The sequence below is a fragment of the Syngnathus scovelli genome, chromosome 12 (assembly GCF_024217435.2).
Source record: "Syngnathus scovelli strain Florida chromosome 12, RoL_Ssco_1.2, whole genome shotgun sequence".
NCBI classification, from domain to species: Eukaryota; Metazoa; Chordata; class Actinopteri; order Syngnathiformes; family Syngnathidae; genus Syngnathus; species Syngnathus scovelli.
Window position 1 is genome coordinate 939,394 of NC_090858.1, and position 25,825 is coordinate 965,218.

Here is a 25,825-nt window from a genome sequence, read left to right on the forward strand (position 1 = left end):
CTGTGGAGACATGAAAACAACACAGTGGAGAAATATTCAAGCTAGGCGCCCTTAGCTTGTAGTATTGCAAGATGCCTGTTAGGTTAGGTTAAAGGACATTTTAGGTTCGTTGAAATTAATCTCACATTAATAAATATCCTATGTAGCCTGCAGATATATATAAAGATGGGGGGGGGGGGGGGGGGGGGGTTGCAAGCTTGCAGATCAACGCTTAACTTAATGAATGTTGCCATCTAGTGGTTGCAAATGTTGAAGTGAATGAGTACCAGTAATATGGATTACTACTAGATTTAGATTCAGAAAAAACACGTCAGCATGAATGATACACTCATCCTGAAAGACCCAGATCTCATTCATTAGCTATCATTACAAATTTACTGAATGCTTCTGGGTGGTTAGGGTTAATTAAAAAATTAAACATTAAAAAGTTATTTAATGTTTCTGGATGGAGAAAAGTAATTAAATTGGCTCCGGTAATTGGACAATGTTTCTTTCAGTTTTGTCTATGAAGGCAGGAAGTGCTCCTATACACATTTTTTAATGCGTCACTCGTAACTAATTAGTTGTTGTACTTTTGTTTCCTTAAACGTTTTTAAGAAATTGGTCTTCAAAAATGTCACAAACATGCTTAAAATTAAAGAAATTGGTCTCATGTAATATTTCAATTTTCTGAAAACTGAATGCTAGTTTTTCATTATGTTAGATGAAATAATCAGAATTACACCCCGTTAAAGTTTAAAATATTTTAATCTATAAAAATATCATATTTAAATATTTATTTTGAATTTTGCATACAAACAATACATTATTATAGCGTTTGTTTGACCGGCAAGCAGATTTCACTGTCACGATTTAGACTTTCACCACAGGGTGGCGCCAACTACCTGTTTTCTAAGCGCATTGGCTGTTCAGTGCTCGACGCTTCTTTTAATTTGCACCATGCAGCCACACATCTTTTCAGCGCTTTGCGCCATTGATTAAACTTTGACAAATAATTGTTGCATCCCTGTTTTCATTTGAAAACACAAACGGTTTTTTTTTGTGTGTGTGTATTTTCATCTTCAGGCCGTCAAGTGTGTCATTTGTAATAAGATGTGAGACATTGAAAGGAAGAAATCAAAGAAATCAGGAATTGAGATAGCCGAGCTGGTGTCTTCTTGTGTGCAAACATCTGTTTATCTTGCCCCGTGAGAGCTTTTTCCTTGCCATCTGTGCCCAGATTACAGGCCGATAATCTTATCGTTTCCATCTTTATTAACCCTTTCTATCCATTCGATGGATAGACAAAGGCCTCTGGTGGAGGGAGCCATTATTACAAATAACAATAGACTTTTAATGGCATAAATCAGACCCTCTTATTTGCCCGCATCGCGGCCGAGCAACAGGTTCAGATTGTTATTTAATTGTGATCAAAAACTGTTCAATGTTGCGTTTAATGCTGATAGTACTATTGTTTTATAGTTAGCAAGCCAAATTACACGCGTGTGCTTATATACAGTATGTAGGATTTATGTAGGACACACACCTCTATATATATATATATAATTTTAAATTTATTATTCTATTAAAGTATGCTATTAATGGTATGAAATCTGTTTTTTAAATCTTAGTTTTGTGAGCACCACGGCTATTTTTGGAATGTTTCAAATAAAGTGATGTAAATGCAAGTCAATTATTATTAAATTGAAAGTGCCATTTCGTTTTATTGTGACGGCCTGTATGGGCTGGCAGAGTAGCGTTTGGCTGCAGATGAACTGCATGAAAAATGAAAAAGTGCCCATTTTTTTGTCATTGATCTCTCACTGACTGCTTGATGTACCATTGAGATGGAGCCTGGGATTTATTGTGTTTCTTTCCCAAGCTGTTCCAGTAGTGATTATCTAAATGTATTTTATAAAAGAATGCACATAAATATGTGAGAAGCGGCCAGGTGTGATATTTAAATAAAAACCTTCCCAATGTGTACCCTTTCAACTTTGAAGACATACTATCACAATTGTGAATCAGCTCGCGTTGAAAACCTTTTAAAAAATCACAATCTTTTCCTTGGTGAGAAAATGAGAAGCAAGGTGCATTTGGTGCCTTTCAAATGACAACATGGTCATATTTCACTCTTACAACCTTGCATCTCCATAAAATATTACAGCACTCACAGTGATGACTGAAGCCCCCCCTCCCACACACACACACACACAAACACACACACACATTCCCCCCTTCCTTGTGTGATAACATTGTTTGTCTCCAATGCAAGCATTCGTTAACTCGTGTAAAACTTTGTCCTTTACACTGTAATGTTCAGATAACTGGTCATTGTTAATCTTCTTCTTATTGTTTTAAAAACAGTCAACATAGGGATAGTTTAAAAAAAAAAAGTCAGGTAAATGTTTAAAATAATTCAAATCGAATATTCAATGCAAAGTTTTCTCTGGTCTAATTTCAGATTATTATTTTTTTATACAGCAGTGAAATAGTAAAGCAATATTTCAAATAAATCACATGAAAAATGAATCATTTGAAATCTTATTTTGATGAAAAGTCTCAAATTATTGAATTACGACGAAATTCAATAATATAAAAAATCGTTCCGATTGTCTTTTTTATTCTTCGCTACCTCCAGTAACAGCTTTTAATATTTTGATTGCGTGCATTTGTTATATCTTTTCTATTAGATGCGTCATGATGATGAACTGCAATATCTCCTGCATTTAAGTTGACGCAGATGTGGATACATAATATTGAAACGTTTTATATACATGCACCCATCCATTTTCTGTATAATAATAATAATTTTAAAAAATGGACAGCACCAATTCGAGCACTTAAACCTATTCCATATTTCGCAACTTCTCACGGAGGAAAAAGTTTGCAACTGAGACGATTGGTGCAATCGTTCTTAAAATACAGGACGGATTTGCATGAGTGACAAGCAAGTCGTAAACAAACAATTAGAAAGACCACGTGTATTATGTAGAATGACATTTACATATACTAGCCTACTTTTTAAAAGTGATGGCCCGCAGTGAAATAATAAATCCAGCGAGTTTTCTTTGCAAGGAGTCCTCTCTTCGGTGTCAACGTTGAAGTTGCCTTTTTTCGGCAGCGCGTCCAAGCCGCGCTGCGCTGCAGCTGCAGCCGCAGCTCCGGCTCGCTGGAGAAGCGGACTTTTCTGCGTCATCCAATCGGAATAGAGAAGCCCGGATGTCCTGTCCAATCAACGCACGGCGGTCCTCCGCCTCGGCCAATGGGATGCCCGCGCGTGCAGACGGCTGCGCTGTTATCAGAGGCTCTCTCCTCGCTGGCAACACACCGCAAAGAGTCCGTCAAAAGCGGCCAGAACATCACAAGAACGTCCGACTTCCTGTCACTTGGCCCGGAGCCCACGCAAGCCATCCCGCCCGCCAAAGAGGACGTCTGGGAAAAAATTGGTGTGTTCCCGCACCGGGATAGTCGGGGAACGCGCCCGACTGAAGAGTCCATTAACTTTCATCGGCGACTTCATGTTGACAAATGTTAGCCGTGGGGCAGATGGAGGCTAACCGGCAGAGTGCTTTCGTCCTGGGCAGCACCCCGCTGGCGGCGTTGCACAACATGACCGAGATGAAGACGTCCCTGTTTCCTTACGCGCTGCAGCAGAGCCCGACGGCTGCAGCGGCGGCGGCTGCTGCGGCGGCCGGTTTCAAAGCGCCGTCGCTGTCCAGCCTCAACTCGCATCTGGCCAGCGGGGCCACCCCGCACGGAATAAGCGACATCCTGGGGAGACCCATCACCACCGCTGGTCAGCTGCTTTCCGCCGGCTTCCCGAGGATCAACGGCATCAACGGGCTGGCCAGCACCGCCGCCGCGGCCGCCGCCGCCGGGATGTACTTCGGCCCCGCCGTGTCCCGTTACCCCAAGCCGCTGGCCGAGCTCCCAGGGAGGGCGCCCATCTTCTGGCCGGGCGTCATGCAGGGATCCCCGTGGAGGGACCCGCGCGTGCCCTGTCCCTGTAAGTACCTGCAAATACTTTGGAGATCTCAAGTAGGAAATGCTTCTTTGCGCTGCACTGCAAAGCGCTTCAAGTCGTCATCTCGAGCAAATATTGCAAAGAAAACCTGCAAAATATATCAAGCGAACAAATATTTATTGCTGCTAAGAAACTGAAGAATGATTGTCATTTTCTCGAGGTGTCACATTCATTGGAGTGAATGTTTACTTGCGAGGGCCGTTGGAACGTGTCACCTCATCTTATTATGACATACGTTCACACAATTGTCCCTGACTTAAATTGGCATTGGTATATTTTAATATGAAATCAGAAGTCAAAAGCAGCAAATAAATCTGTTGGTTCATTGGCAATTTATTAGCGCTTCCGCAAAAATAAACGCTTGTAAATCTGGTTTAAGGGAAGACAAATGGTCAATTCTGGGGATTTCATTTTGCTAGTGAAAAGAGCAATTCCATTTTGCAATAAATATGAAGTAAATACTTCATTTGCTCTAGAGGGCCACATTAAATCAGTTGGCAGGCCGGATCTGGCAACTGCCCCCAACCCCCCCAGGCCTTGACTTTGACACATGCTATAGACTTATACACACACTTGGAAATTTTGGTCTGTTAGTTAATTTGATTTACATAGTAGAACTTTCCTCAGAAAACCCAGTAAGCTCTTCACATAGTTCAATAATACAATGAGAGACTGCTACAAAATAATTTGTTTATGCCGTGATTTTATGATTATTATGATTATGTTTATTATTATTATTATTATTATTATTATTATTATTATTATTATTATTGAAAGGTTTCTATGGTTGTGAAACAAGCTGAGCAAGCAACGTTGGCTCAACAAGTGCTTTTCTTTTGTTTGTTACACATTTAAAAAAAAAAAAATTACTGAGAGCTGAATAAATACAGAAGCGCAGTTTAAAGTTCAATTCAAATCCAAATAAAAAAAAAACAATGATAGTCACAATTGTGTTTTACTGCTTTTTGTAAAATTATTATGCCAACTTTATAATGGCTTGACTAAAAGGCCATATTAGATTTAATCATAACTTGTTTTTGGGTCATAATAGAGATATCTAACAAAATCATGTATAACTGACGATCATTTTCTTTGCATCAATAAATATATGTAACCATGCACATGTCTTTGTTTCTGCAGCTCAGTCAAGCCTGATGATGGACAAGGATGGCAAGAAGAAGCACTCCAGGCCCACTTTTTCTGGCCAGCAGATTTTTGCACTGGAAAAAACCTTCGAGCAGACCAAGTACCTGGCAGGTCCTGAGAGAGCTCGCTTGGCCTACTCGTTGGGCATGACAGAAAGCCAAGTTAAAGTAAGGAATTTTAGCTTTAAATATAGCTTTCACTCTGTCTTTTGGGGGAGGACCTGTTGAGCATTCTTGCGGTCTTGTGTCCACAATCAGGTGTGGTTCCAGAACAGGAGGACCAAGTGGAGGAAGAGGCACGCGGCCGAGATGGCCTCGGCTAAGAAGAAGCACGACTCGGAAACGGAGAAGATGAAGGAGAGCTCGGACAACGACGAGGACGACGAGTACAACAAGCCGCTGGACCCCAACTCGGATGACGAGAAGATTACGAGACTGTTGAAAAAGCACAAAAGCGCCGGTGGAGGCGGCAGCAATTTGGCCCTCATCAGCCCCTGTAGTAACAGCTCGGACACCTTGTGATGACCCCGCCCGCAGCACGGCAAAGCGTGGGGATGGTCCAGACGAGACTTTCGGGGCCCATTTGCACCTGACAGCATCACCGTGGAGAGGACACGTATGGGACAACCGGAGTTCAAAAAAAAAAAAAAAAACGTAAACACAATCTGGATGGCAACTCTAATCCACAAGTGAACCAACCCATGTGCTTGTTTGGATCCCCATAGGTCATATTTTGATTCCACATATAATTTAGGCAAATTAAATGAAGAGTCATAATTTTACGATTGAGTGTGAATGCTTGTCTTTATGCGATTGGCGGGAGACCAGTCTAGGGTGCAGGCTCGGTTCACCCCTGACCCCGACCGAGGACATGCGCTATAAGGACAAAATGGATGGATGGATGGATATGATTTGGACTCACTTTTTTTGCTGATCCGGACTCAACATGTCGGGTGTGAAGGGGCTCTGAAGCTTTCAAAGCTCAGTTTAAGCAGGGTATCCACTGTCCTAAAAGGCTCAAAGAGAACGAAAACGGATTGTTAAGGGGCTGCACGTCGCAGCCCAAAGACCACAAAGTATACATGAGATTGTATGTATATATTTTTTACAGAATGAATAACTTATGTTGTTTAAAGCAGTGGGGAGGGGGACTGTCCTCCTCGCAGCCCTGATACGCGCTTATTTCCTCCATAACAGAGACACTGCTTCGTTTTGACTTTTTTTAAGTCGCACACTTTAAAATGTTGTAAATAGACGGTGCAAAAAAAAAAAAAAAAAAATGTAATTGGCACATTTCTGTTTTGACCTCATCATCACACATCACGATAGAAAACTGGACCATATTTTTTTTTCACTGTTGCTTTTAAAGAGTATTATTATTGCAGCTTGTGGGGAGGTTATAGAGAGGAAGAAAGAAAAAAACACTTTGTATTATGAATAAATTATTTAACAAGCATCTGTTTTGTTTTTTGTCTTAATGTATGGGCTCAATATGAATTAAATATGTGAAATTACTGAAAGTTGATGTTCATAGAATGTTGAAAAAATAAAATAATTTCAGATTGAATGTAGAAACCGTAAAGTTAAACTTTATGATTGAATTATAATTTTGGGGACTATATTGTATATTTATTCATGACAATTTAAAAAAAATGTATTAATAACCCAGCTTCTATTTTATAACAAAAGAAAATCGGCTAAAGGCAACAAGTTATACATTGGACACAATTTTATGGAAAATTCAAAATGTCTTAAATTATAACGGAATTCTCAAGTATGATATTTTTTACATTATGCAATTTTAGATGCTACACAGTCTAAATAACACTGATGGGATAACGGCTGTACATTTGTTTTCCATTTATTTCTGTCAAAAAAAAAAAAAAAAAAGAGGCTGATGAAACGTTTGAACAGATAAAGGCCTACGGCTAATGTGGCTCCTGTGCTACTGCAGCTTTATTCTGAGTTGGAATGACTTCAGCAACACATATTAACAAAATAAAATAAAAAAAACAATTGATTGAATTTATGATCAAATTAAGTGCAAATAGACATTATTGACTAGTTAAAAAAGGACAAGGAGGCATTGGGTGAGCTCTAATGTTTATTGCTTGGCAAGTGCATCACCTGTAGGCCATGAGGCGCTCCACAGGGGCTGGAATAAAATCTCTATTTGCTTTGATACTGTAAAATGGAGTGAAGGAAACTGCGGCTCATAGTCCCACAGTAAACTCACAACGAGCAGCGGGAACAAAAACAAGCATCACTTTGTTTTATCATTTCCCTACTTGTTTGCCTAACAACCCAAATCACACGCACACACACTCACTCACACACACACACACGCACACACACACACACACACACACACACACACACACACACACAAAAACACATTCTGCAGCAGGCATGAAATTATTTTCCACTTGCAGTGTTTTAAATGAAAACAAAAATCACAGAGGATCAATCTAATGACTTAACACGTGTAGTGTAATAAATTCAAACCATAAAAACAAAACAGGCATTCCCAGTCACGTATAAATGCTCTTCTCTTTTTTTACTGTTGCAGGCTACATGGAACGCAAATAAAAGCAAATTCTTTTACTTGGTCTTTTCTTGCATTTAGAGTTACTCTTTTTTAAAAATAACAATTTTCTTGAACCATATCCTTATTTCCACACTTCATTTCTGTGTACTTGGCACCATAACAGCAGTAACAAAATTGACAAAAGGACACCCACTCCTACCTAAAATATTACATTCAGAACCATATTATTATTATTAAGTAGAAATAAATTAGAGTAAGAATGATAATAATGCAATAACGTGAGTGTGCTATATATGAAATTTTATACACTTGGCATGGTCTATGGCACTGCTTAAAAACATTCTTGGAGAGGACTAAATCACCGTGGTTGGACACTTTCTCCTCATTACTCAAAGGTCATCGTGGCTGCAAGGATCTCCCAAACGCAAGAATTATAAATTATCTCTCTTTAAAAAGTACAATATATAAAACAAGAATCAAATGATGTGGTCATGTATGGCAGCGAGGAGAGAAAAAAAAAAAACACACACACACCTTATATTTATATATAGACGGCTGAAATGAACTGAAAAGTTCTTTCAAAGGAATAAGAGAAAAGCACTAAAACCAGCAACGAGTCTAATGTTATTCTGTCCAACGTACAAATTAATCTACTGAAATAGATAGAAGTCGTTTGCATTGCACTTTTTTTTTCTTAAAACTTCTTACATATAAACATAAAGGCAGAAAATAAAATGGCAATTATGTGTAGCACGACTGATTTTTCCATTAGAGTTTTGGCAACAATTAGGCCTGCCGTCCCATTCGTCCATCCTCTTCTATTTCTTTCTGTGAGGGGCGCTGGGGTGAGGTGGGGGGGGGGGGGGGGGGGTTGCATGGCAACGGTGAGGTCAGCGATGTGTGACTTGTCTGGAGCCGGCCGGGGCCCTCACACCCTCGGGTGCTGGTCCACATTTTCAACAAGTGTTTTATGGAGAGGAAAAACGACGTGCTTTCAACTGAATGAGCTGTGGGGACGGCTGCTCAGCACTGCTGGAAAAGTTTGGATAGCTTCTTCTTCAGTGTATGCTTGTGCAAAGTGTATGTGCATGCGTGCGTGCGTGCGTGCGTGCATGGATGTGTTTGCACGTGTGTGTGTGTGTGGTCAAATGTGTGTGTGTGTGTGTGTTCCTCTCCTTGTGTTCTCACAGAGGCGCTTCACAGAATATATTCTCCCCCCTTTGGCAACAATTTCCTGTGGGGCGGAAGACGGGATATGTTTTTAAGTACAAGTAGAAATGTAACGGCGACATTTTTAAATGCACACCGAAGCTCAAGTTTGTGAGTAAACGTCTTAAAATGACTGCAGCATTTTAAGCAATTAGCAAACGTGATGTGTGAGCTCATACTATTTGGACAAAGGTTTTAGAACACATTTTGTGATGAAGTCATCATCAAGTTTTTACCATGGACATTGTGAATAATGAAGTGTATGCGTTGAAATTGAAGGGCCCTATTTGGATCCAGAGTGGCAATGCATAGTTTGGGATGAAAGAATGGGAGAACCCTGACCTCAACACCCTCAAAGACCTGGGGATGAAATACAACAGACGTTGACTCTTAGTCCCCTATGAGTGTCCTCCGACCTCACACATGCTCTTAAAGTGGCAAAATAGGAACCATGCAAGTCCATCCATCCACTTGTATAGCGCTTGACCTCATTAGAGGCCCGCACGGGAGCTGGAGCTGGAGCCATCCATTGGGCAAGAGACACCCTGGAATGGTCACCAGGCACTTGCGGGTGGTAGAAAAAAAAAGTTTCTGCTCATAAGAAACCAAAATGTGCAATGTAATGCAATAACAAAGAACACTATATAGTTGGGAGGTGTATTATTAGGTGTGTGTGTGTACTAATATTGTTGATCATTTTTTGATAATGTGGTTCGTTGGTATGCCTGACATGAATTCAAGAAAGATATGAAATTACATTGACATAATTTAGACACAGAAAATGAATGGAACTTTTCACACTGCACATCTTATGATAAATATTTTAGCTTGATGATTGCTAAAATACTCTGACAGTCAGTGACTCAGTACAAATGGAAATTCAATTGAATATCCAGACCCCCAAAGTCTTCATCACTCACAATTCCGATAGCACGTGTCCTAAAACTTTTGTCCATAGTACGGATTGAACCAAGACTCTTCAAGTGACCATGTGGGATTCACAAATCAAAAAATGATGAGTAAGTGTAAGAAATAAAAAGAAAGCATATTTACCACGACATCACTGCACCACACAACACTTGTGCTTATTTGCATTACGTTTACCTGCCCCCGGTGTTATTCGGAAGGACAGGAAGACAGGCTGCAAGGAGGGAAAGACAAATGGCGGTGAGAAGATGGCGAAAAGTCACATTCAGAAGAAAGCAGTTCCTGAACACTTGATTATTATCGCCCCGCTTGACAAGTGGAAGCTTTCGTGTGTCACAGAGGTTAAACTCACATACCAGGCCGGTGTGTTTTGGAGCCTTCCCGCTAACAATGTGGGACATTTTTTAAACATAACCAGCTGTGATTTTAGCACCAGTGTGCGGCTGAGAGCTGAGGGCCCGTCGCAGTATGCGCTCGCCCGCCCGCCGGCCGGCTCGGGTCACCTCGCACACACACGTCAGCGCCTATGTCACAGTGAGTAAGCATGAAAGACCTGACTTAAGGCGCCTCTCATTCAGAGCCAGAGCCGCTCCGCTGTCTGACGCGGAGCACACTGAAGCCACACTGTTTAACATCAGGGGCCCCCCTGGTCCTCTGCAATACATTTGGGTCATAGATCTGAAAATGACTACTGCAGATCCTTGAAAGGAGTCACGGCATAGAAGCTGTCTATGCCATCCCAAGCCTTGCGCTATTACGGAAAACACAAGCGGCATCATGTGCGGCTTCATGCAAACATGGCAGCTCGACCATCATACGTGTGATCTCATTCAGGTGTGTCACTTCAGATCGCAGAATTAGCGTTTCTTTTTTTTTTTTTTTTTTAATCAATGTGAGTCCTTTCCATTACATTTGTTTGTACATACAGCATATCCGGCTTAAAGTAAATGTACCGTATTTTTGTGCTAGTGTGACAACTCAGTTTCCCTCACAGCATCCAATCCATGAGTATGAGAAAAGAATGCTCTTTTTTGCAAATAAAGTAGGATAATATAATTTAAGTGTACAGGTATTAATGATAATGTTGATGCTTTGCAGGTGTACCTAATGTGGTCAGTGAGTACAAACACTCAACAGATTTAAAATATCTGAATCAGATTAACATGAGACTATAAAACATGGGAAGGATTACAAATACCTGTAGTAACCTATCAGTTTTGACAATGTGGAATTTCTCCCTCAACTTGGCAGCATTAAAGTCATACACATACAGCCACACAGTGTTTGGTACCTTGTGGTCCCCCATGCAGACATTGGCCCCGATGGTATCATAGACGACAGACTTCTCCTCATTTTCTGGCTGCAAACAAACAAAGAAAACGATGAGTACAGCAAAGAAGACAACAACGTGCTTACGTGAATAGTCTGCAAATGCACAAGGTACGCCTGGTTCGTAATCAAATCAAAATTAAATATTAAATTAAAAGGAATATCATGAATAAAGACGTTTAAAAAAAAATGATTACACCTGCATTTCATATTAGCTTCAGATGTTCTAAAACACAGCAAATGTCTCATTTGTAGATTTTTTAAAAATATTTCCTTGAACCTCTAGGGAGGATGTCAAATGGCAATACAAAGTTGCTGATTAAAAAAAGTCAAAGTTAGCGCAACGCAATCTACTTTTTGCAATAAGTTGCAAAACAACCTCTCTCACAGTTGCCGCCACTGAGGCGAAAACACCTTTTGAGATCCTCTTACCAACTTGTGCCCTGACCAGTGAAGAGAAATGAAACATAGAAGTCATTTATAAAGTGTGTGTTTTGCTTCTAAAAACGCCATGCACTGTCGCCGGAATCTCCAGCCCATCTGAGGGAATCGTGTTTCAATTTCACTTTGCGCACACAAAGAAGCTGTTACCCATGCGGACGTGGATCTGCAGACTGGAGAATAAATCACACTTGTCTGGTTGAACTAAAGAGTTTTTAAATAGCCATCATCCCGCCCCCACCACACACACACACACACACTCGTGCGTATGCATGCACACACTCATTGTGACATGGTAAAGTGCACAAGCGGTTCAGAAGAAAAGAGACAGGGAGCTCGAGAATGAACCATAAAGCCAAATCCAAATTAACTTCAGGCCAATCCGACGGCGGAGCGGGGTCAGCACGCACAGCGGCGCCACCCCACGCTACCTTTTTCTCTGCACCGGCAGGCACCTCTCTATATGTCCCAAAGCCCGCGCATACATTCATCAAAGGCGCACTTGATCATTTACAAAGGCGGCATAAAATTGTGCATTTTCAGGCTGCGTAATCTTTAGACAGATAAACAAATTACCCGGGGCCCCTCCGGCGGAGGAGGAGCGCTCGCTCGCTCGCTCGCTCGGCTAAACATTCATTACCGCCGCTGGTGGAGCCGGTGCCGCCGCGCCGCGCAGCCAGCAGGCAACCTTTGGCGTGTTAGGGCTCGGCAAGCAGAAAATAACATGATGGCGAGTTAACCGACCGTGCCATGATAGATGATGCCACGCGCTGGCCTGTTTACAGGCCCAGGTCTCAACAATCTGTAATGCTCAGAGCCGGGCAACGTGTGCTCAGTGAATCATCAGCCAATCTGCGGACACACTAACTGTCGTCATTAGCTTTCGCTCCACGGAAACACGGCAAACAGCCCAGGTGCGCCAATGTCTTTCAGCGGCAACGCTTTTCTTCAACTTAGCGTTGTGCGCTTATTGTCGGTCAGCAAAGAAGAAAGGTCAGGAAGGAATTCCTCATTTGTGCTGAACAAAAGAAAGTCAAACTTCCTGAGCGGACCCCCGTTGAGGCTACATCTCGTTACACAGCTGAACACGGCAATGTTTGGCTCTCCGCGCCCAAATATGTGCTCAGAATCCAAGCGCTAGGATCAAAAATGCTTGCTTGCTAGTTCTCGTAGGTCACGCAAGCTTTTTATCTTGGCCTCTTTTTCATTGACATGATCATATAAGGAACGCACGTGCAGGGCTGGTTTGCAAAGCATACAGTAAACAAATGAGTGAAGCAGGAGAGAACACAGTGCCTGCCTGAAGACACAAACTGTGGTGTTATGAACAACATGAGGCCCCCAGAAACTCGATAGGCCTGATTTACTAAAGATCCCAATTTGCGGGCGTTAAACTGCGCGTTCACTCACTCGAACAGGTTGTGACGGCCATTAAATGGACAAAAACATCTTAAATGTCATTTGATGATAATCAGGAGGATGAAGCTGACCTTTAAGACGAGGTCTCTGGCAGATGAAGACATGAGGATTCGGTCACACCAGGCAGGGCATCTGGTGTTCATGTACTGCTTCCCCTGACTGCTGTCTTCACTGTATGGGTAGCTGGCACACACAACCAGTAACATTCATCACTCAGGTTTTGTTTCAATTGAATTTTGCAATCAAAACTTTCATTGATTTAAACAAATAATAATAAAGAACCAGACAGATATGAACAATCCATATCAACATGAATGCAAATACATCTTAACTGCCACCTGTAATATACATAAATGTGAGATATGAAAGTGTTGAAAACAATGACATCTTCTGCTTTATAGCACAAAGTGATCCAAGTCATTTCAAGAAAACAACAGGAGGTCCATTAGCATGACTAGTCATCCGAGTAATCTCTTGAATCAACACATACGAACGGCTTAATCAAAGTAATATTTCTCTGCCAACTGCGCAGGTTGTGAGTGTGTGTTTGGCGGAGAGAAATGAGAGAAAGACAGAGGGAGGGAGGGAGGGAGGGGCAGAAGAGTGGCGAGAATGAGAGCAATCTAGGCGGAGCTGGCTGGCTGGCCGGCCAGGGAAGACTCAGTTGCCGATATGTATGACTACATCCCTACACAGTCATCAAAAACAGATTAGGTGCGGCGGTGGCGGCAAATGGCCAATCGAGATTGCACGTGTCTCCAAACAGCATGGAATGATCACTTGATTTAAGCAGAAGGAGGTGCAGCACGGCACGGCACGGCGCGGCACGGCACAGGGCCGGCGAGCTGATAAAGATTTACATTGTGGAGAATTCAATTTGCCCGTTCGGCTCATCAAACGGCTTTAGATTTACACAGCGCCAATCCAATTTGTTTGCCGGCGCTCATCAGGGTGGAAGGGAAGGCTTACGTACTGTAATGCCAATCCAATTTGCTCCTTCAATAGCGTGTCTGCTAACTGTAACGGAACACAAAGTGACCGTTCTCTTATGTATATTAAAATAAAATAAAAAATGTCATTTTCTTAAGAGCTGATTGATTGAAAATATTCAAAAGCGCCTTACGACACCATTGAGCAGTGATGGACAAAAAAAGATGTCCCGATGTCATCAAAACTGAAGATAAAAATGTGCCTGTGTTAGTGTACAATTTCAACAATCAGGCAATTGTAATTTTCAGTTTTTCATTTCATATAAATGTTGCATGCTGTGACCACCATGTGGACGATTCATTTTCCAATCAAATCAAAATTGCCAACCTTTATTGAGCAAAGGCAGAAATTTGAAGTTTGAAAAATGTCATCGCGCAAACGTTAAAACAGTGATAATAGATTTTCTACAGTTATCGACCAATAAAATAAGACACTTATAAATAAATATTTTGTATTTTAACAAATGAAGTGAAATGTGTTCATTTCCCGCGGCACACCTTAAGAGCTCTCACAATACACTGGTTGAGAATGGCCTCGATGGGGTTAAAACCAGGGCACAAACAGGGTCAACACACACACACACACACACACGTGCACACGCACGGGGCCGGCCGCCCCCCCACCAGGTGAGCAAACAGACCTGCGGAGCACAACTTAAAGAGTTTCCCTGCCTCCAATTAGCATCAATAGCACTTAAACCACAGGGGAGATGCATGATTTCTTTTTTTTTTTTCGATGCTAATCAAAAGGCTAAAGGAGTGATCCAGATAAAAGACAGCATCAAGAATAGGATGAGTGAAACACATCCAAGAGAGAGGGGATGAAGACGGATCAGACAGAAAGAGGCTACGGGAAGGTGGAAAAGAGCAAAATCTTCAAAGGACGGTTGAATTCCGGGTGGCCTCCTGCTTCCTGAGGGAGGGAGGGAGGGAGGGAGGAAGGGAGGCTGGGAGGGATCGCGCTCTTCACAGTGAAAAATCCTCCTATCAGTGCCCGACTCCATTACGGCTTTATTGACCAACAAGAAAGAGATTGAGAGAAGATGAGAGAAGTTTTCCTCCTCACTTCCTTCATTCAAACCATAAACTTCCACCGGATGGCAATTAGCCACAACATTTTTTTATGACAACTGGCAGTTGTAAAAGATGATTATGAAAGTCTCACAATAGCGTGCGTGCGGACTTAAAGGCCGTTCCCCTTTTTCTGTTGGTTCCGAGCGCGATAACAAGCCTTAATGCAACAGCAAACAGCTGAACGTGGCACTCTAGCCAAAGTGATGAACGATTAGTGACTTTACAAATTTATCACAGTGGGTAAACGGTCTGAGAGGGCGTGTGGGCTGGAGGCCATCAGTCCTATCAGACCCTTATTGCCCATAGCAAGACTAATTACAGTAATTAATTGTCCACGCTGATAACGTTGTGCACCTGCAGCGAAGCCGTGACGCAACTTGGACGCACACAAGAGAAGCGAAAAGAAAATTTGCTAGGTACACTGCACGATCCAATAGAAGAGCAGGAAAAAAAAAAGTCTGATATTTGGCTATGTTCTAAATTGTATTTTGCAGTGGTGTACAATCGCACCACATCATACTGAGCTGTCTCATGTTGCAACACAATATGAATTATTATACCACCTGTTAAAAAAAAGAGACCCTCCAAAACGTATACATTTCTTTGAGTTTTCCAACATTTTTTCATTTCTGAAAAGCAGTGATTCATTTTCAATTGAATTCACCTGAGATTCTCTGAAAGTCAGAAATATATGTTAAAAAACCTTTTAACATTTTTCTCTGGCGCAAAGAAAAGATGAAATACAGCACAGATTGACTCACAATTTTTTGAGTCAGTATCTTTAAGGTCAGTTGTGGTCAACTCTTACCATCCAACCGTATAAATGACGCATTGTTAGAACAATGAAATTTCCATCGGCAAACACGTAGGACTGCTCAAAGTTGAACTTCGCAAAAAGATGAATATGATCTTCTGATCCCAGTTACAGTAAATTCTAGGCGAGGGCGGCTCAATTAAAGTCCAGCCCGGCTGACACCAGGCAAGGCAATTATCTTGTAGTCATTTGTAATAAGTGCCAGGTCTGGCCGAGAATAATAAACTCATTTGCAAAACACATCTTATTTAAGTAGACATTTCGATTTTCTGATTGGTTTGTTTGGCCATTTTTTGTGGCGCTGACCTATCATCTCCGATGATGCATGAGAGTATGGTCTCATATCCAGAGTGTGTAGAGCCCATCAAGAGCTCACTCATTCACGCTTGGTTTAGGGCTTAATGTTTGATTTGACTGCAGACGCATTACTCACATTTACTTCGGCCTGCTTGTTTTCACACAGTAAAACCAGGCGGGGTGAGGTGAGGCGAGGCGAGGCGAGGCCCTACCTATTGGATTTGGCCCTACCTATTGACCAAGGGGGCGACGCACATATTGAATTTGCTAATTTGAAAACATCAACAGCTAGTTGCACAAGTTGTTTTCATTTGAATCCTACACCAGCCTGGATCGACTTTGATCTGTTACTGAGACGAAACCAGAGAGGAAATGACTGGGAAGAATTTAGTTTCCATATTTGTAATGACCGAACTGGCGAGCCGGGTACGAGTCTTTACGAATCCTTGAGAGCGGAAGGGCACACAAAGGCACGGCGGGAACTTGTCGATATTCGAAGAAAAAGCTCGGTCGCAAAGTTTGTTTGCGTTGTCAGGGGAGGCCTGGAAAAACACGAGCCGACATACACGTCGTAGCGGGCGCGCAAAAAGATCAGCCAAATGCTATCAATAAAGCAGGGTGTTTGCTTGGGTTTGTCGAGCTGGGAGCCTCGCAGGCACAACATTGGCACAGCGCAGTACAAACACAGTCAAATGCCATCGGTAGCTCATTGCTCACAGCTTGCTCGGCTTCAACTATGACATGCGGAGCGTTTCGTTTCGTTTCGTTTCTCCGCGGCCAGGGAAGAAGTCACAGATGGCCTCGATTCAATCGTCTCGAACAAAGATTGTTTTCAACAAAGCCCTCCCTTCAGTGGCATCATCCCGGGCAATGACACATGACAGTGGACATTATTCAGCTATTATGGAGACAATGGTCCCTCACCAATTTCACAGGCTCTCTCGTAGTTAGAATGATGGATGCGCAGATGATTAGAGACAATGTTGGTGTTCAGGAGATCAGCTGTTTTCCTTCACGAGCTGCACACACAGCACCGCTTTAATGAAACATTTAGTTTGTTCTCCATAAATGGAGAGCGTGCATCTAAATCAGGACACAATGACTTGTTGGCAGAGAACAAAAAGCCTCTTTGACGCTGGAAGTAACAGAAGCCGCGGTGCAATCGGACAAACACGGCCACAAGCAAATGCACAAATAAATACGGGGTAGATGACATCACCCGTGCAGCCGTCAGAAGCCGAGGGGCTAGCTTGACAAGAAACTGCTTGGGTCTCAAAAATATTCTCATACTATGCTATGACAGCAGACCTTTTTTTTGTTGTTTTTGGAAAGGTTTCAAAGTCAAAGTCAAAGTCAGCTTTATTGGCTCAATGATGGACCTGCAAAAATGGCTGAAAAGGCTTATAGGCATGCCAGGTTGGCATATTGTGAAGAAACACTATTATTGTGCACTAATGCATTGTCTTTATGGATGAAATTGAATTTCGGCTGTGAGATTCAAACATGGCATCTACCGTTTTAGAAAACGTGAGAGCAGCTTTCATGTATTTCAGCTGAAAACAGGCTTGCGTAAATTGCCACTTTAAAGAAATCTTCATTGCTCTGGAAATTGACTCTTTATTAGTGCACTTATTAGCAGTTGTGAAATTGGCGGAAGGCCACGTGTGCAATTATTCATATCTTTCTTGGAAATGGCCAAGGTGATTCTGCCTGAAATAGTGTCTTACTTCCACCCTTGTGCCTCGTCTCTAGCGTTAGAGAGGGAAAAAAAAGAAGCTAACATGGCCAGGTTGTTTCTAGGGGAGCTTTCAGTAAGCATCTAGCAAGTCACCTTTTGACCCCAGAGCAAGAGGTCTGCGCTTCTCTCTATCCATGTCTAGGCTTGCAACAAAAAAAACCACACGCAACTTTGACTATTCTACTGGCTCCCTTGGCTTCCCATCATTTGATGCGTGTCATCAGAGGTAATAAATACTATGTATTCAAAGTCACTTAATTTTTTGGATTCCACATCACATCTAAAGCGCCTTAAGAGTGATGCAGCTTCATTAAAACATTGACAGTACTGATTTATGTCAGTACAGTTTGAGCATGAAAGGGAATTATTTCTATGTATTGGAAAATCATCTTCAGCGGCTTTTCTCTTTCTTGGAGGAAAAAGTCCCATTGCTGTCATGTGTCTTTCTCCATGTTTCCTTTCAATTGACTTTGCTTCACTTTTATTTTCATTCCCTGAAATCACTCATGGTTTGCCAGCCGCATGGGTAGACTCGTACTGTTGGTGGACGTCAGTCAAAATCTTTCTCAAAGCCCATTTCCGCTAACCATGTTAGGGGGTGAATACATTCTTCTGTTGCGCTCTCACTGTCCACTGCATTCCCAACTGACGGCGGGCTGCCGATTTAATTTTTCCATTGATTTTGTGCAAAAAAGGAGCAAATAAATTGGATCAGAGGAATACTAAAAGCTTTCCACTAAATCAATCAAAATGCATGAATAAGTTTAAATATAAGTGATGCTGTGGTATGTTTTACGGGATATATAGATCAAATTTACCCAATGTCGGACTGATCAAGGATGTTATTGGAATATACATCTACTGGATAGTGGCCTATGATGATGGAGGGCGCTGTATTTACAAAGTGATACTTGTACGGTTGCCATACTGCAGAATATGGCCAGTGTACTTCTCCTCACAACTCAAGTGTTGGTCGGTGTGTGCGGGCGGCCCGGCCCGGCCCGGCCCGGCCCGGTGGCTGATCAGCGCATGGCAGCCCATTGGCTCCGGGGCCAGCTATGACAAGTTGAGGGTAAATTCCTCACCTCTGTGCTTGAGTACTTATACTTGTCAGCAACAACTTTGACAGACAATTTTTGAGAGTAAAAAAAGCAACAAAAGTTTTGCAAATGCGGGGGGCGGGGATGCACAGGAAAAATTGCTACATACAAATATTTCTGGTGGGATAAAAGTTACAATCTGGATAAAAAGCATGGGAAGATGATTCACTTGTCATATTCACGCCGGTTAGATCAATGAAACTAATGACGCATGTTGCATCCTTTTGGTTGCTGTGTTTTTCTGACGACAACATCCTCTCTAATCCCTCCGGCAAGACAAACAAACAGAATTGAGTTTGTGTCTGACATTCAACACATCTCAGACCCGCCTTGTCAACGGACCATCGTTTGTCTGATCCGTTCTTTTTGCTTGGCATGGGACTAAAGCTCCGCTCTCAGAAATTCCTCACAATGCCTTTTAAGTTTGGCGCAAAATCTCAAAAGTCAATTTGAATGTCCATTTAAGAATAGAAGCTTCATTTAGCGAAAAGGCCAGAGATCATTTTTAACCGTAGCAATAATAGTAAGTGCATCTGTGTAATCTTTCCATCTCACTTTGTGATTTCTACGCCAGCACAACACAACAGAGAAAATTCACTTGCAGATGAAATGTTTGTGAATAGAATTGATTTATAGATTTGAACAAAAGTGAGCCGTGTGTGTGTGTGTGTGTGTGTGTGTGAGGCTGTCTTCTGATGGCCGCCACTAAAAAGAGTAATTACTCCACAGATGGTGAGGGGCTGGTCTGGAGCAGACTATGTGATGGAGAACAATCATTGAGGCTTGATTGCTCAAGAAGCACAAGGCAGAGCTGACAGGAGGAGGGGTTCCGCAATGTGCCATGATCAGTGTGTATGTGTGTGTGTGTGTGTGTGCGTGCGTGGAAGAGAAATGGGAGGAGGGGGGGGACTGTTTAAGTTTAACTAGGCCACTGCGACCCATTACGGGCCTTGACAATGATGTGGTTTGTTACACACACAGAGTAGATCAAATGAAATTTCATGTGCTGCTCCTGGGTTTCATCTATTTGATTCATCATCACCTCAAGCTTGAGGAAATCATTTGTATTCCAACACGGCGGCGGCGGCGGCGGCGGCACAGTCATGCCTCCCCGTGGAAAGATGATTAAGTATTATATGGATAGGTGCAAATGTCATCCTGTATAAAAGGACAATAAATCGGCATGTCACTTATGCAAAGTGATGTAAATGGGGCCCCTGATTAAGACACACAGTCATTTAAAAAACAGGGACCGGCAGAACCTTGACACACACCCACACCTACTGCGTCTCGGGCGGGCTCTCACACACACAGACGGTAGGTAACTCAATTTGAAATTCAACATTGACTACTTCATACAACACAAGCCTTTTGATAACGACTTCAAAATCTCTCTCCTCTCTGTCTCTCACGCGCACAGAGAGAATAAAATCCCCGTAGCCATGTGCCTGCCACCAGAGCAGTTTATCAAGTAATTATTGTTTGATTACAGCGTTTCATTATCTGCGCTGATTGAGTCACAAGCAACGGCAAAGGTCAAGCGCCATTAACGCGCCGCTCCCGAAACATATTTCCACGCCGACAGCGTATTTGCCCTCCCTCCCTCCCTCCCTCCCTCTCCCTCTGAAAGGGCTAATTGCAAATGCATTTGTTTGAGGAAAGAAGAGAGGAGACCAACCGCATGCTCCCAGTCCCACTGAGACGCAGCAATATTAATCCCGTAAAAAAGGAACTGACACAAATTCAGACGTGCGCGCCCACATTGAAAGATGTTTTGGCCAATTGATGATTAATCCATTAACTGCCATAAAACCGTTTTGGAAAAATGACTCATTGTTAGATAACAAGTTAGCTGGCACAGTGGTCAACATTTTTGATGAATTGTTATTTCGGGCAGATAAAATAACATTTTCAGGCTTTACTTTTTGTCATTATAGCCAACATTTTACGACAGGACATAAACAAATCTGTACTACTACTGCAGCTGCAGTAACTCATTGTATACAAAGTTTCAAAGTATAGCACAGACTCAATTTGTGTTCAGTTTTGCTCAATATGATTTTACTGTGTACGTTGCACACCTTATTTGTAAAATACATGTTTGACATTACAAGATGCATGCAGTGGGAAATTGCATTTTTCATCACATTTTGTTGCCTGATCTTAATAAAAATGATTACGCTGCCGATTGTGAAAGTAAAAAAAACAAGACCTCTGTTTTGGCTTATATAATGCAGTAGATTTATCATGACACATTTTTAATTTTGTTTAATGTTTGGTGTGAATTTTAATTGAATAAAAAAGGTTGCAGCTCAAATATGCAAATATACGTAAGTAAGCTGATAATAAGTTTGTACAAGAAAAGAAGAAAAGAAAAAGTATGGTACAGTGTTGAATGAATATCCATTATGTGTGTGTTTGCGCGTACCTGGGTGGGAAGGATATTTCCAATTCATGCAGTCGATCCTTGAACACTGACAGTTCTTTGTCGTACTCTAAAAGCTGTGGAGGTAAAAAACAAACAAAAAACAATTGAAAAGGTGCAGGGAGACACAAGCAGTTCAATTCTATTTTGCAGCTGCTCCAAACCTTCAAATGAACAACACAACCCTAATCTACTCTATGTGTCAACATTAAAAATCGGGCTTTGGAAAGCTGCTAGGTGTTCACAAACAGACAGGCAATGACAACTTACATTTTATCTTTGACAGCTTTTCTGATAGAAGAGCTGCACTGACACAAACTACTCAATAACAGCAAAATCCAATAGTGACTACTTTGATTGATTACTATCCATCCATTATCGCTATGGCTTATCCCGCGCAGGGTCGCTGAGACACGGGGCCTATGGCGTGAGGCGGGGCACAATTGCCCAGCTGACAGATAGCGGCGCACTCTCAATCATACGTCTGGACCGTATTTACTGTGGAGCAAACTCTCCACGGAAAAGCCAAAGCTGAGCTTTGAACCTGAGAAGGCTTTTTTTCGTTGTGAGGTAACTTCTGTCCAATTCATTAAACCAAGAGCAGCCTTTACTGCAGCTTAGGGTGTGGAAAATACTTCTCAAACTCACAAAAACATTTGATATTATAAAATAAAAACTATAAAAAAAAGTAAATAAATAACTGGAACTATAGCTGCAATTATAGGGGAAAATACTCATTGTTTTTGTCGCGTTCAGGGTTCGTCATTTATATTTATTTTGGTACTGTTGGACGGAAGAAGGAAAGTCAAACAGCCTTTTGACAATGGTAGTTTACCTTACTTTGTAACACAACACCAAGCAAACAAAAAACTTTAACTACTAAAAACTAAATTGAAATGAAGCGTTTTTGAGAATAAATAAATAAAAATAACAGACCTACTCCAAATACTACCAAAGTCAAAACAAAATAAAAACTAACATAATGAAAAATCCCAAACTATTATTACCCTGACCCACACCAATTGATGCAAAAAACGTTTTTCCACTGCCATCTTTGTTTTAAAAGATTCAAATGTATTCTCAAAGCCTGTTTCTTTTAAATGCATACTTTAAATCAATTGTAAACAGATTCATGTCAACAACAGCATCTGTTTTTTAATTCTGTAAGACACTTTAAATTGTTGATCCATGAATGGTGCAACACAAATAAACATGCCTTGCCTAGTAGTAGTCAATATAGTTGTAAATAATAATAACACTAATGAACATTCACAACAACAATAACAACAACACAAAATTGCAATAACCGTTAAAAACAACAGCAATAAAAATTGAATAACACTTTCTCAGCACGGGCAATATCTGTCAGTCTGTGTGTGTGTGTCTGACAAGGGGCTTCTTTGGCCACAGTGCCAGTCCATCTCCACACTCTTCATTAATCATGTCTCCTCACCCAGCTGTACTCACTGGCTAGAGTGTACACACACACGTCCCCCAATTTACCCCCTTTCACAAAAGCCATAAATCATTAGTGAAAAGTGCAATTAGTGGCTTCTTGTATACATTAATTATCTGGGAGATGAACAGGTAGCTATGGCACCTGCATGACTGCTTCCCTGAGGGACTGACAGCGATGTTCTCTTAGCAACCCTTGGAGGGCCCGGCTCGGCTCGGCTCGGCTCAGGCCGGGCCTTTTTCCTTTCAACACATCCTCTTGGATCTGGGACGCTCGGTTTGACTGACTGTAAAACGGGCCGTGCTACATTTTCCACAGCGGGGAACAATTACAGTCTGTCGATCCCGCGATGGGAAGCATTTGACGCAAAGCGGACAGGCGAGTGGACGTTAATGACATTACATTGGTGTATTACACACGGCGCTACGTTGACGCGTACAAGATGAAATAGCAACAGAGATGACATGGGTTCTATTGGAGAGGAAAGTGGGAACAAGGCTTGTCATATGAGAGTAACAATTGCCTGGCCTGACAGATTTCTGCCGTCGACTCAAATGGTCGCCGAGTTGACACGTGAGCGCGAGTCGGATGTGTTAGTATTTGTGATTATGTGTCAGCCATGTAGAACAGTGGCCATTACTTGCAGCCAGCGGGGCCCTCCCGGTCGGAGTCTCTGCGGTTCAAGAGGGCAGATGCGACGCATTCATCAAACTCACGCTGCCGGGGTCATAGGAGAGACTCACACACTGTGGATGAGGGATGGCAGAGGAGACGATGGGATGGGACGGGATGGGATGCAAGCCCACGCTCCACTGTCCACCCTGTGCCACCATCCATCCATCCACAGCACGCGGCGCGTGTGTCAAAACAATCAAAATGTTGTTGCCGCGCACACTGTTATCATTACATGAGCTAATAAATTAAAATTCAAATAATAAGGCACGCATTCACAGCAGTGTAATGAAAAGGTCTTTTTTTGGGGGAGGGGTTCAAGGCACATTAAGGCAAACAAAGCAGTCCGGCAAATGAATTAAAACTTAAGTCAACTTCAGTTTGATGTGCTTTAATCAAAACAACCAATGCTGTTAAAATAAAGAATAGAAAAAATAGTCTTTGTAACTGTTACTGTCGATTTGATCTTCATACCAACTGCAAGCTTGTGAATGACAACAAAAATGATATTTCTGGGGCTCAATTAAGGATCTAATCTAATTGAATCTAATGGACTTTCTAATCTTAATACGTACCATTTTACATATACATTCCGTTCGGTGGTCACATTAGACGTATCATTAATATTAATGTGAGATTGGCGCTTGGACACTGATTGAGGTAAATGGGGTATAATACAAATACTTTAAGTGGGTGGAAGAGTTGATACAGCAGATGAGTGGCATATGGCCGTGTGTGCTCGCCATCTCTTCTAAGTGAATGTTGAGTAATTCATTCAGGTGAACGGACAAGACCGCACGCCAGAATTTCACACTACATTTAATCCCAGGTCAATTAAGCATAATGCTCTGCCGCTGCTGCGGCCGGGGCGGCGGGTGACTGCTTTAAAAATCAGCTTATATTGGTTCAAGGCCTCTTGACATTATAAAGCCAACAGTAGTTTGTCAAGCAGAAATGACCTTGGGAGTTGTGAAGGAGGAGGTGATGCCAGATGATGCAGTACAATATCACACAGGGGGGAGATGAAGAAGTGTCTGGGTAAAAACTAGCCTGTCAAGAGCTGGAATTTCTGACTTTGCTTGGATGAAAAATCTGATCCTAAATCAGAGAGGCGGCTGATGGTTGAGGCCGGAAGTTGAGGGCTAGGGGGAAAAAAAAGGGGGGGGGGGGATATGAGGCGTTGGGCCCCCAACTGTCCCTCTGTCGGCATACTTGTCGGCCACCTGTAATTGTGCTTTGATTTAAATCTTGTCAAATATCCTCTGTGACAACACCTGCTGCCGTTAAAAGCCATCAATAAATGTTGAGGTGAAAGGTCATTTAATTTGATTTTTACACCTCATACTTGGCTTTCATTGCAAGGGCAATATTTTTCCTTCTTTTTATGGGACCTTCATTATTTGGTGTGGAAAAGCCATAAAGGGAGTGACAGAGAGGTGGCCGATTGGTACCGAGCGGGAGGCAGGGAGGCAGGGAGGCAGGGAGGCAGGGAGGCAGGGAGGGAGGAGAGCACACCAAACAAAGCTGCACTGCTGAACTTTCATTTCCACCATAAGTGAATTAGGTGCTAAAGAAGTTAGACGCATGTCAGGAAAAGGACACCAAGTCCGCAATTTGGCTTAACGCACGGAAGGAAATGCCTTTGAGTAACTTTTCAAATCTTGAAGATCAGATTAAAGTACATGAGGTCTTTTCCACATGTACTGGCAGCAAATGATTGATTTCACTCGGATAGTCAGCTTTCATTTAGCGTAGCTTCTCCATTGCTATTTGGGAGTTATGTTTAGAAATATTTGTATCATATTTATATCTTTTTTTAACATCTTTATATATTTTTCTTTTTGCTTGGAACCTTTCTCTCTCTCTGCACTTTAGAGTAATATGCTGCTGGCGTATAAAAAAAAAAAAAAAAAAAAAAAGAGGCCAGGTCAGACGACAGCAAGGTTCATCACTTACTACCACCGCCCCCCCATCTGCCGACGCTACACTGATAAAGTTACAATAAAGAGATTCTGAAACACAATCAATGGGCACGGATGTGTGTGTAGAAACTATGTGGGGACTGTACACGACACAAACATGAAAAAAAACACACACGCACGCACGCACGTACGTACACACGCACATGCACACAGTTCCATCTCTCCACTGGTGCAGAGCCCCGCCGTGCCCCTTGACGCCACAAGAGCCCGGAAAATTTAATCTTCCCAAATACTCATCAGGGCTCTCCATCGTC

General features: G+C 42.1%; 2 protein-coding genes across 3 annotated transcripts in view; one reads left to right on the forward strand and one right to left on the reverse strand.

The window, feature by feature from the left end:
* Positions 1-3,292: 3,292 nt before the first annotated feature.
* On the forward strand, positions 3,293-6,608 carry nkx6.2 (NK6 homeobox 2). The gene is made up of 3 exons (XM_049736869.2): positions 3,293-3,988; positions 5,147-5,319; positions 5,410-6,608. Exons 1-3 carry the CDS (start codon positions 3,511-3,513, stop codon positions 5,671-5,673), a joined length of 915 nt encoding a protein of 304 aa, XP_049592826.1. The 5' UTR covers positions 3,293-3,510; the 3' UTR covers positions 5,674-6,608.
* Positions 6,609-7,242: 634 nt separating this feature from the next.
* LOC125978941 (inositol polyphosphate-5-phosphatase A) overlaps positions 7,243-25,825 on the reverse strand; it is a 76,567-nt gene continuing 57,984 nt past the window's right edge. Inside the window, exons 12-16 of one of the 2 annotated variants that reach the window (XM_049736865.1) lie at positions 21,465-21,538; positions 13,096-13,207; positions 11,127-11,195; positions 10,013-10,049; positions 7,243-8,933 (exon numbers count right to left, since the gene is read on the reverse strand). In XM_049736865.1, coding sequence (XP_049592822.1) covers positions 8,884-8,933; positions 10,013-10,049; positions 11,127-11,195; positions 13,096-13,207; positions 21,465-21,538 — 342 coding nt within the window. In that variant the 3' untranslated portion in view covers positions 7,243-8,883. Of the gene's footprint in view, positions 8,934-9,961; positions 10,050-11,126; positions 11,196-13,095; positions 13,208-21,464; positions 21,539-25,825 lie in introns of both variants that reach the window. The other variant, XM_049736866.1, reaches the window with a different exon arrangement.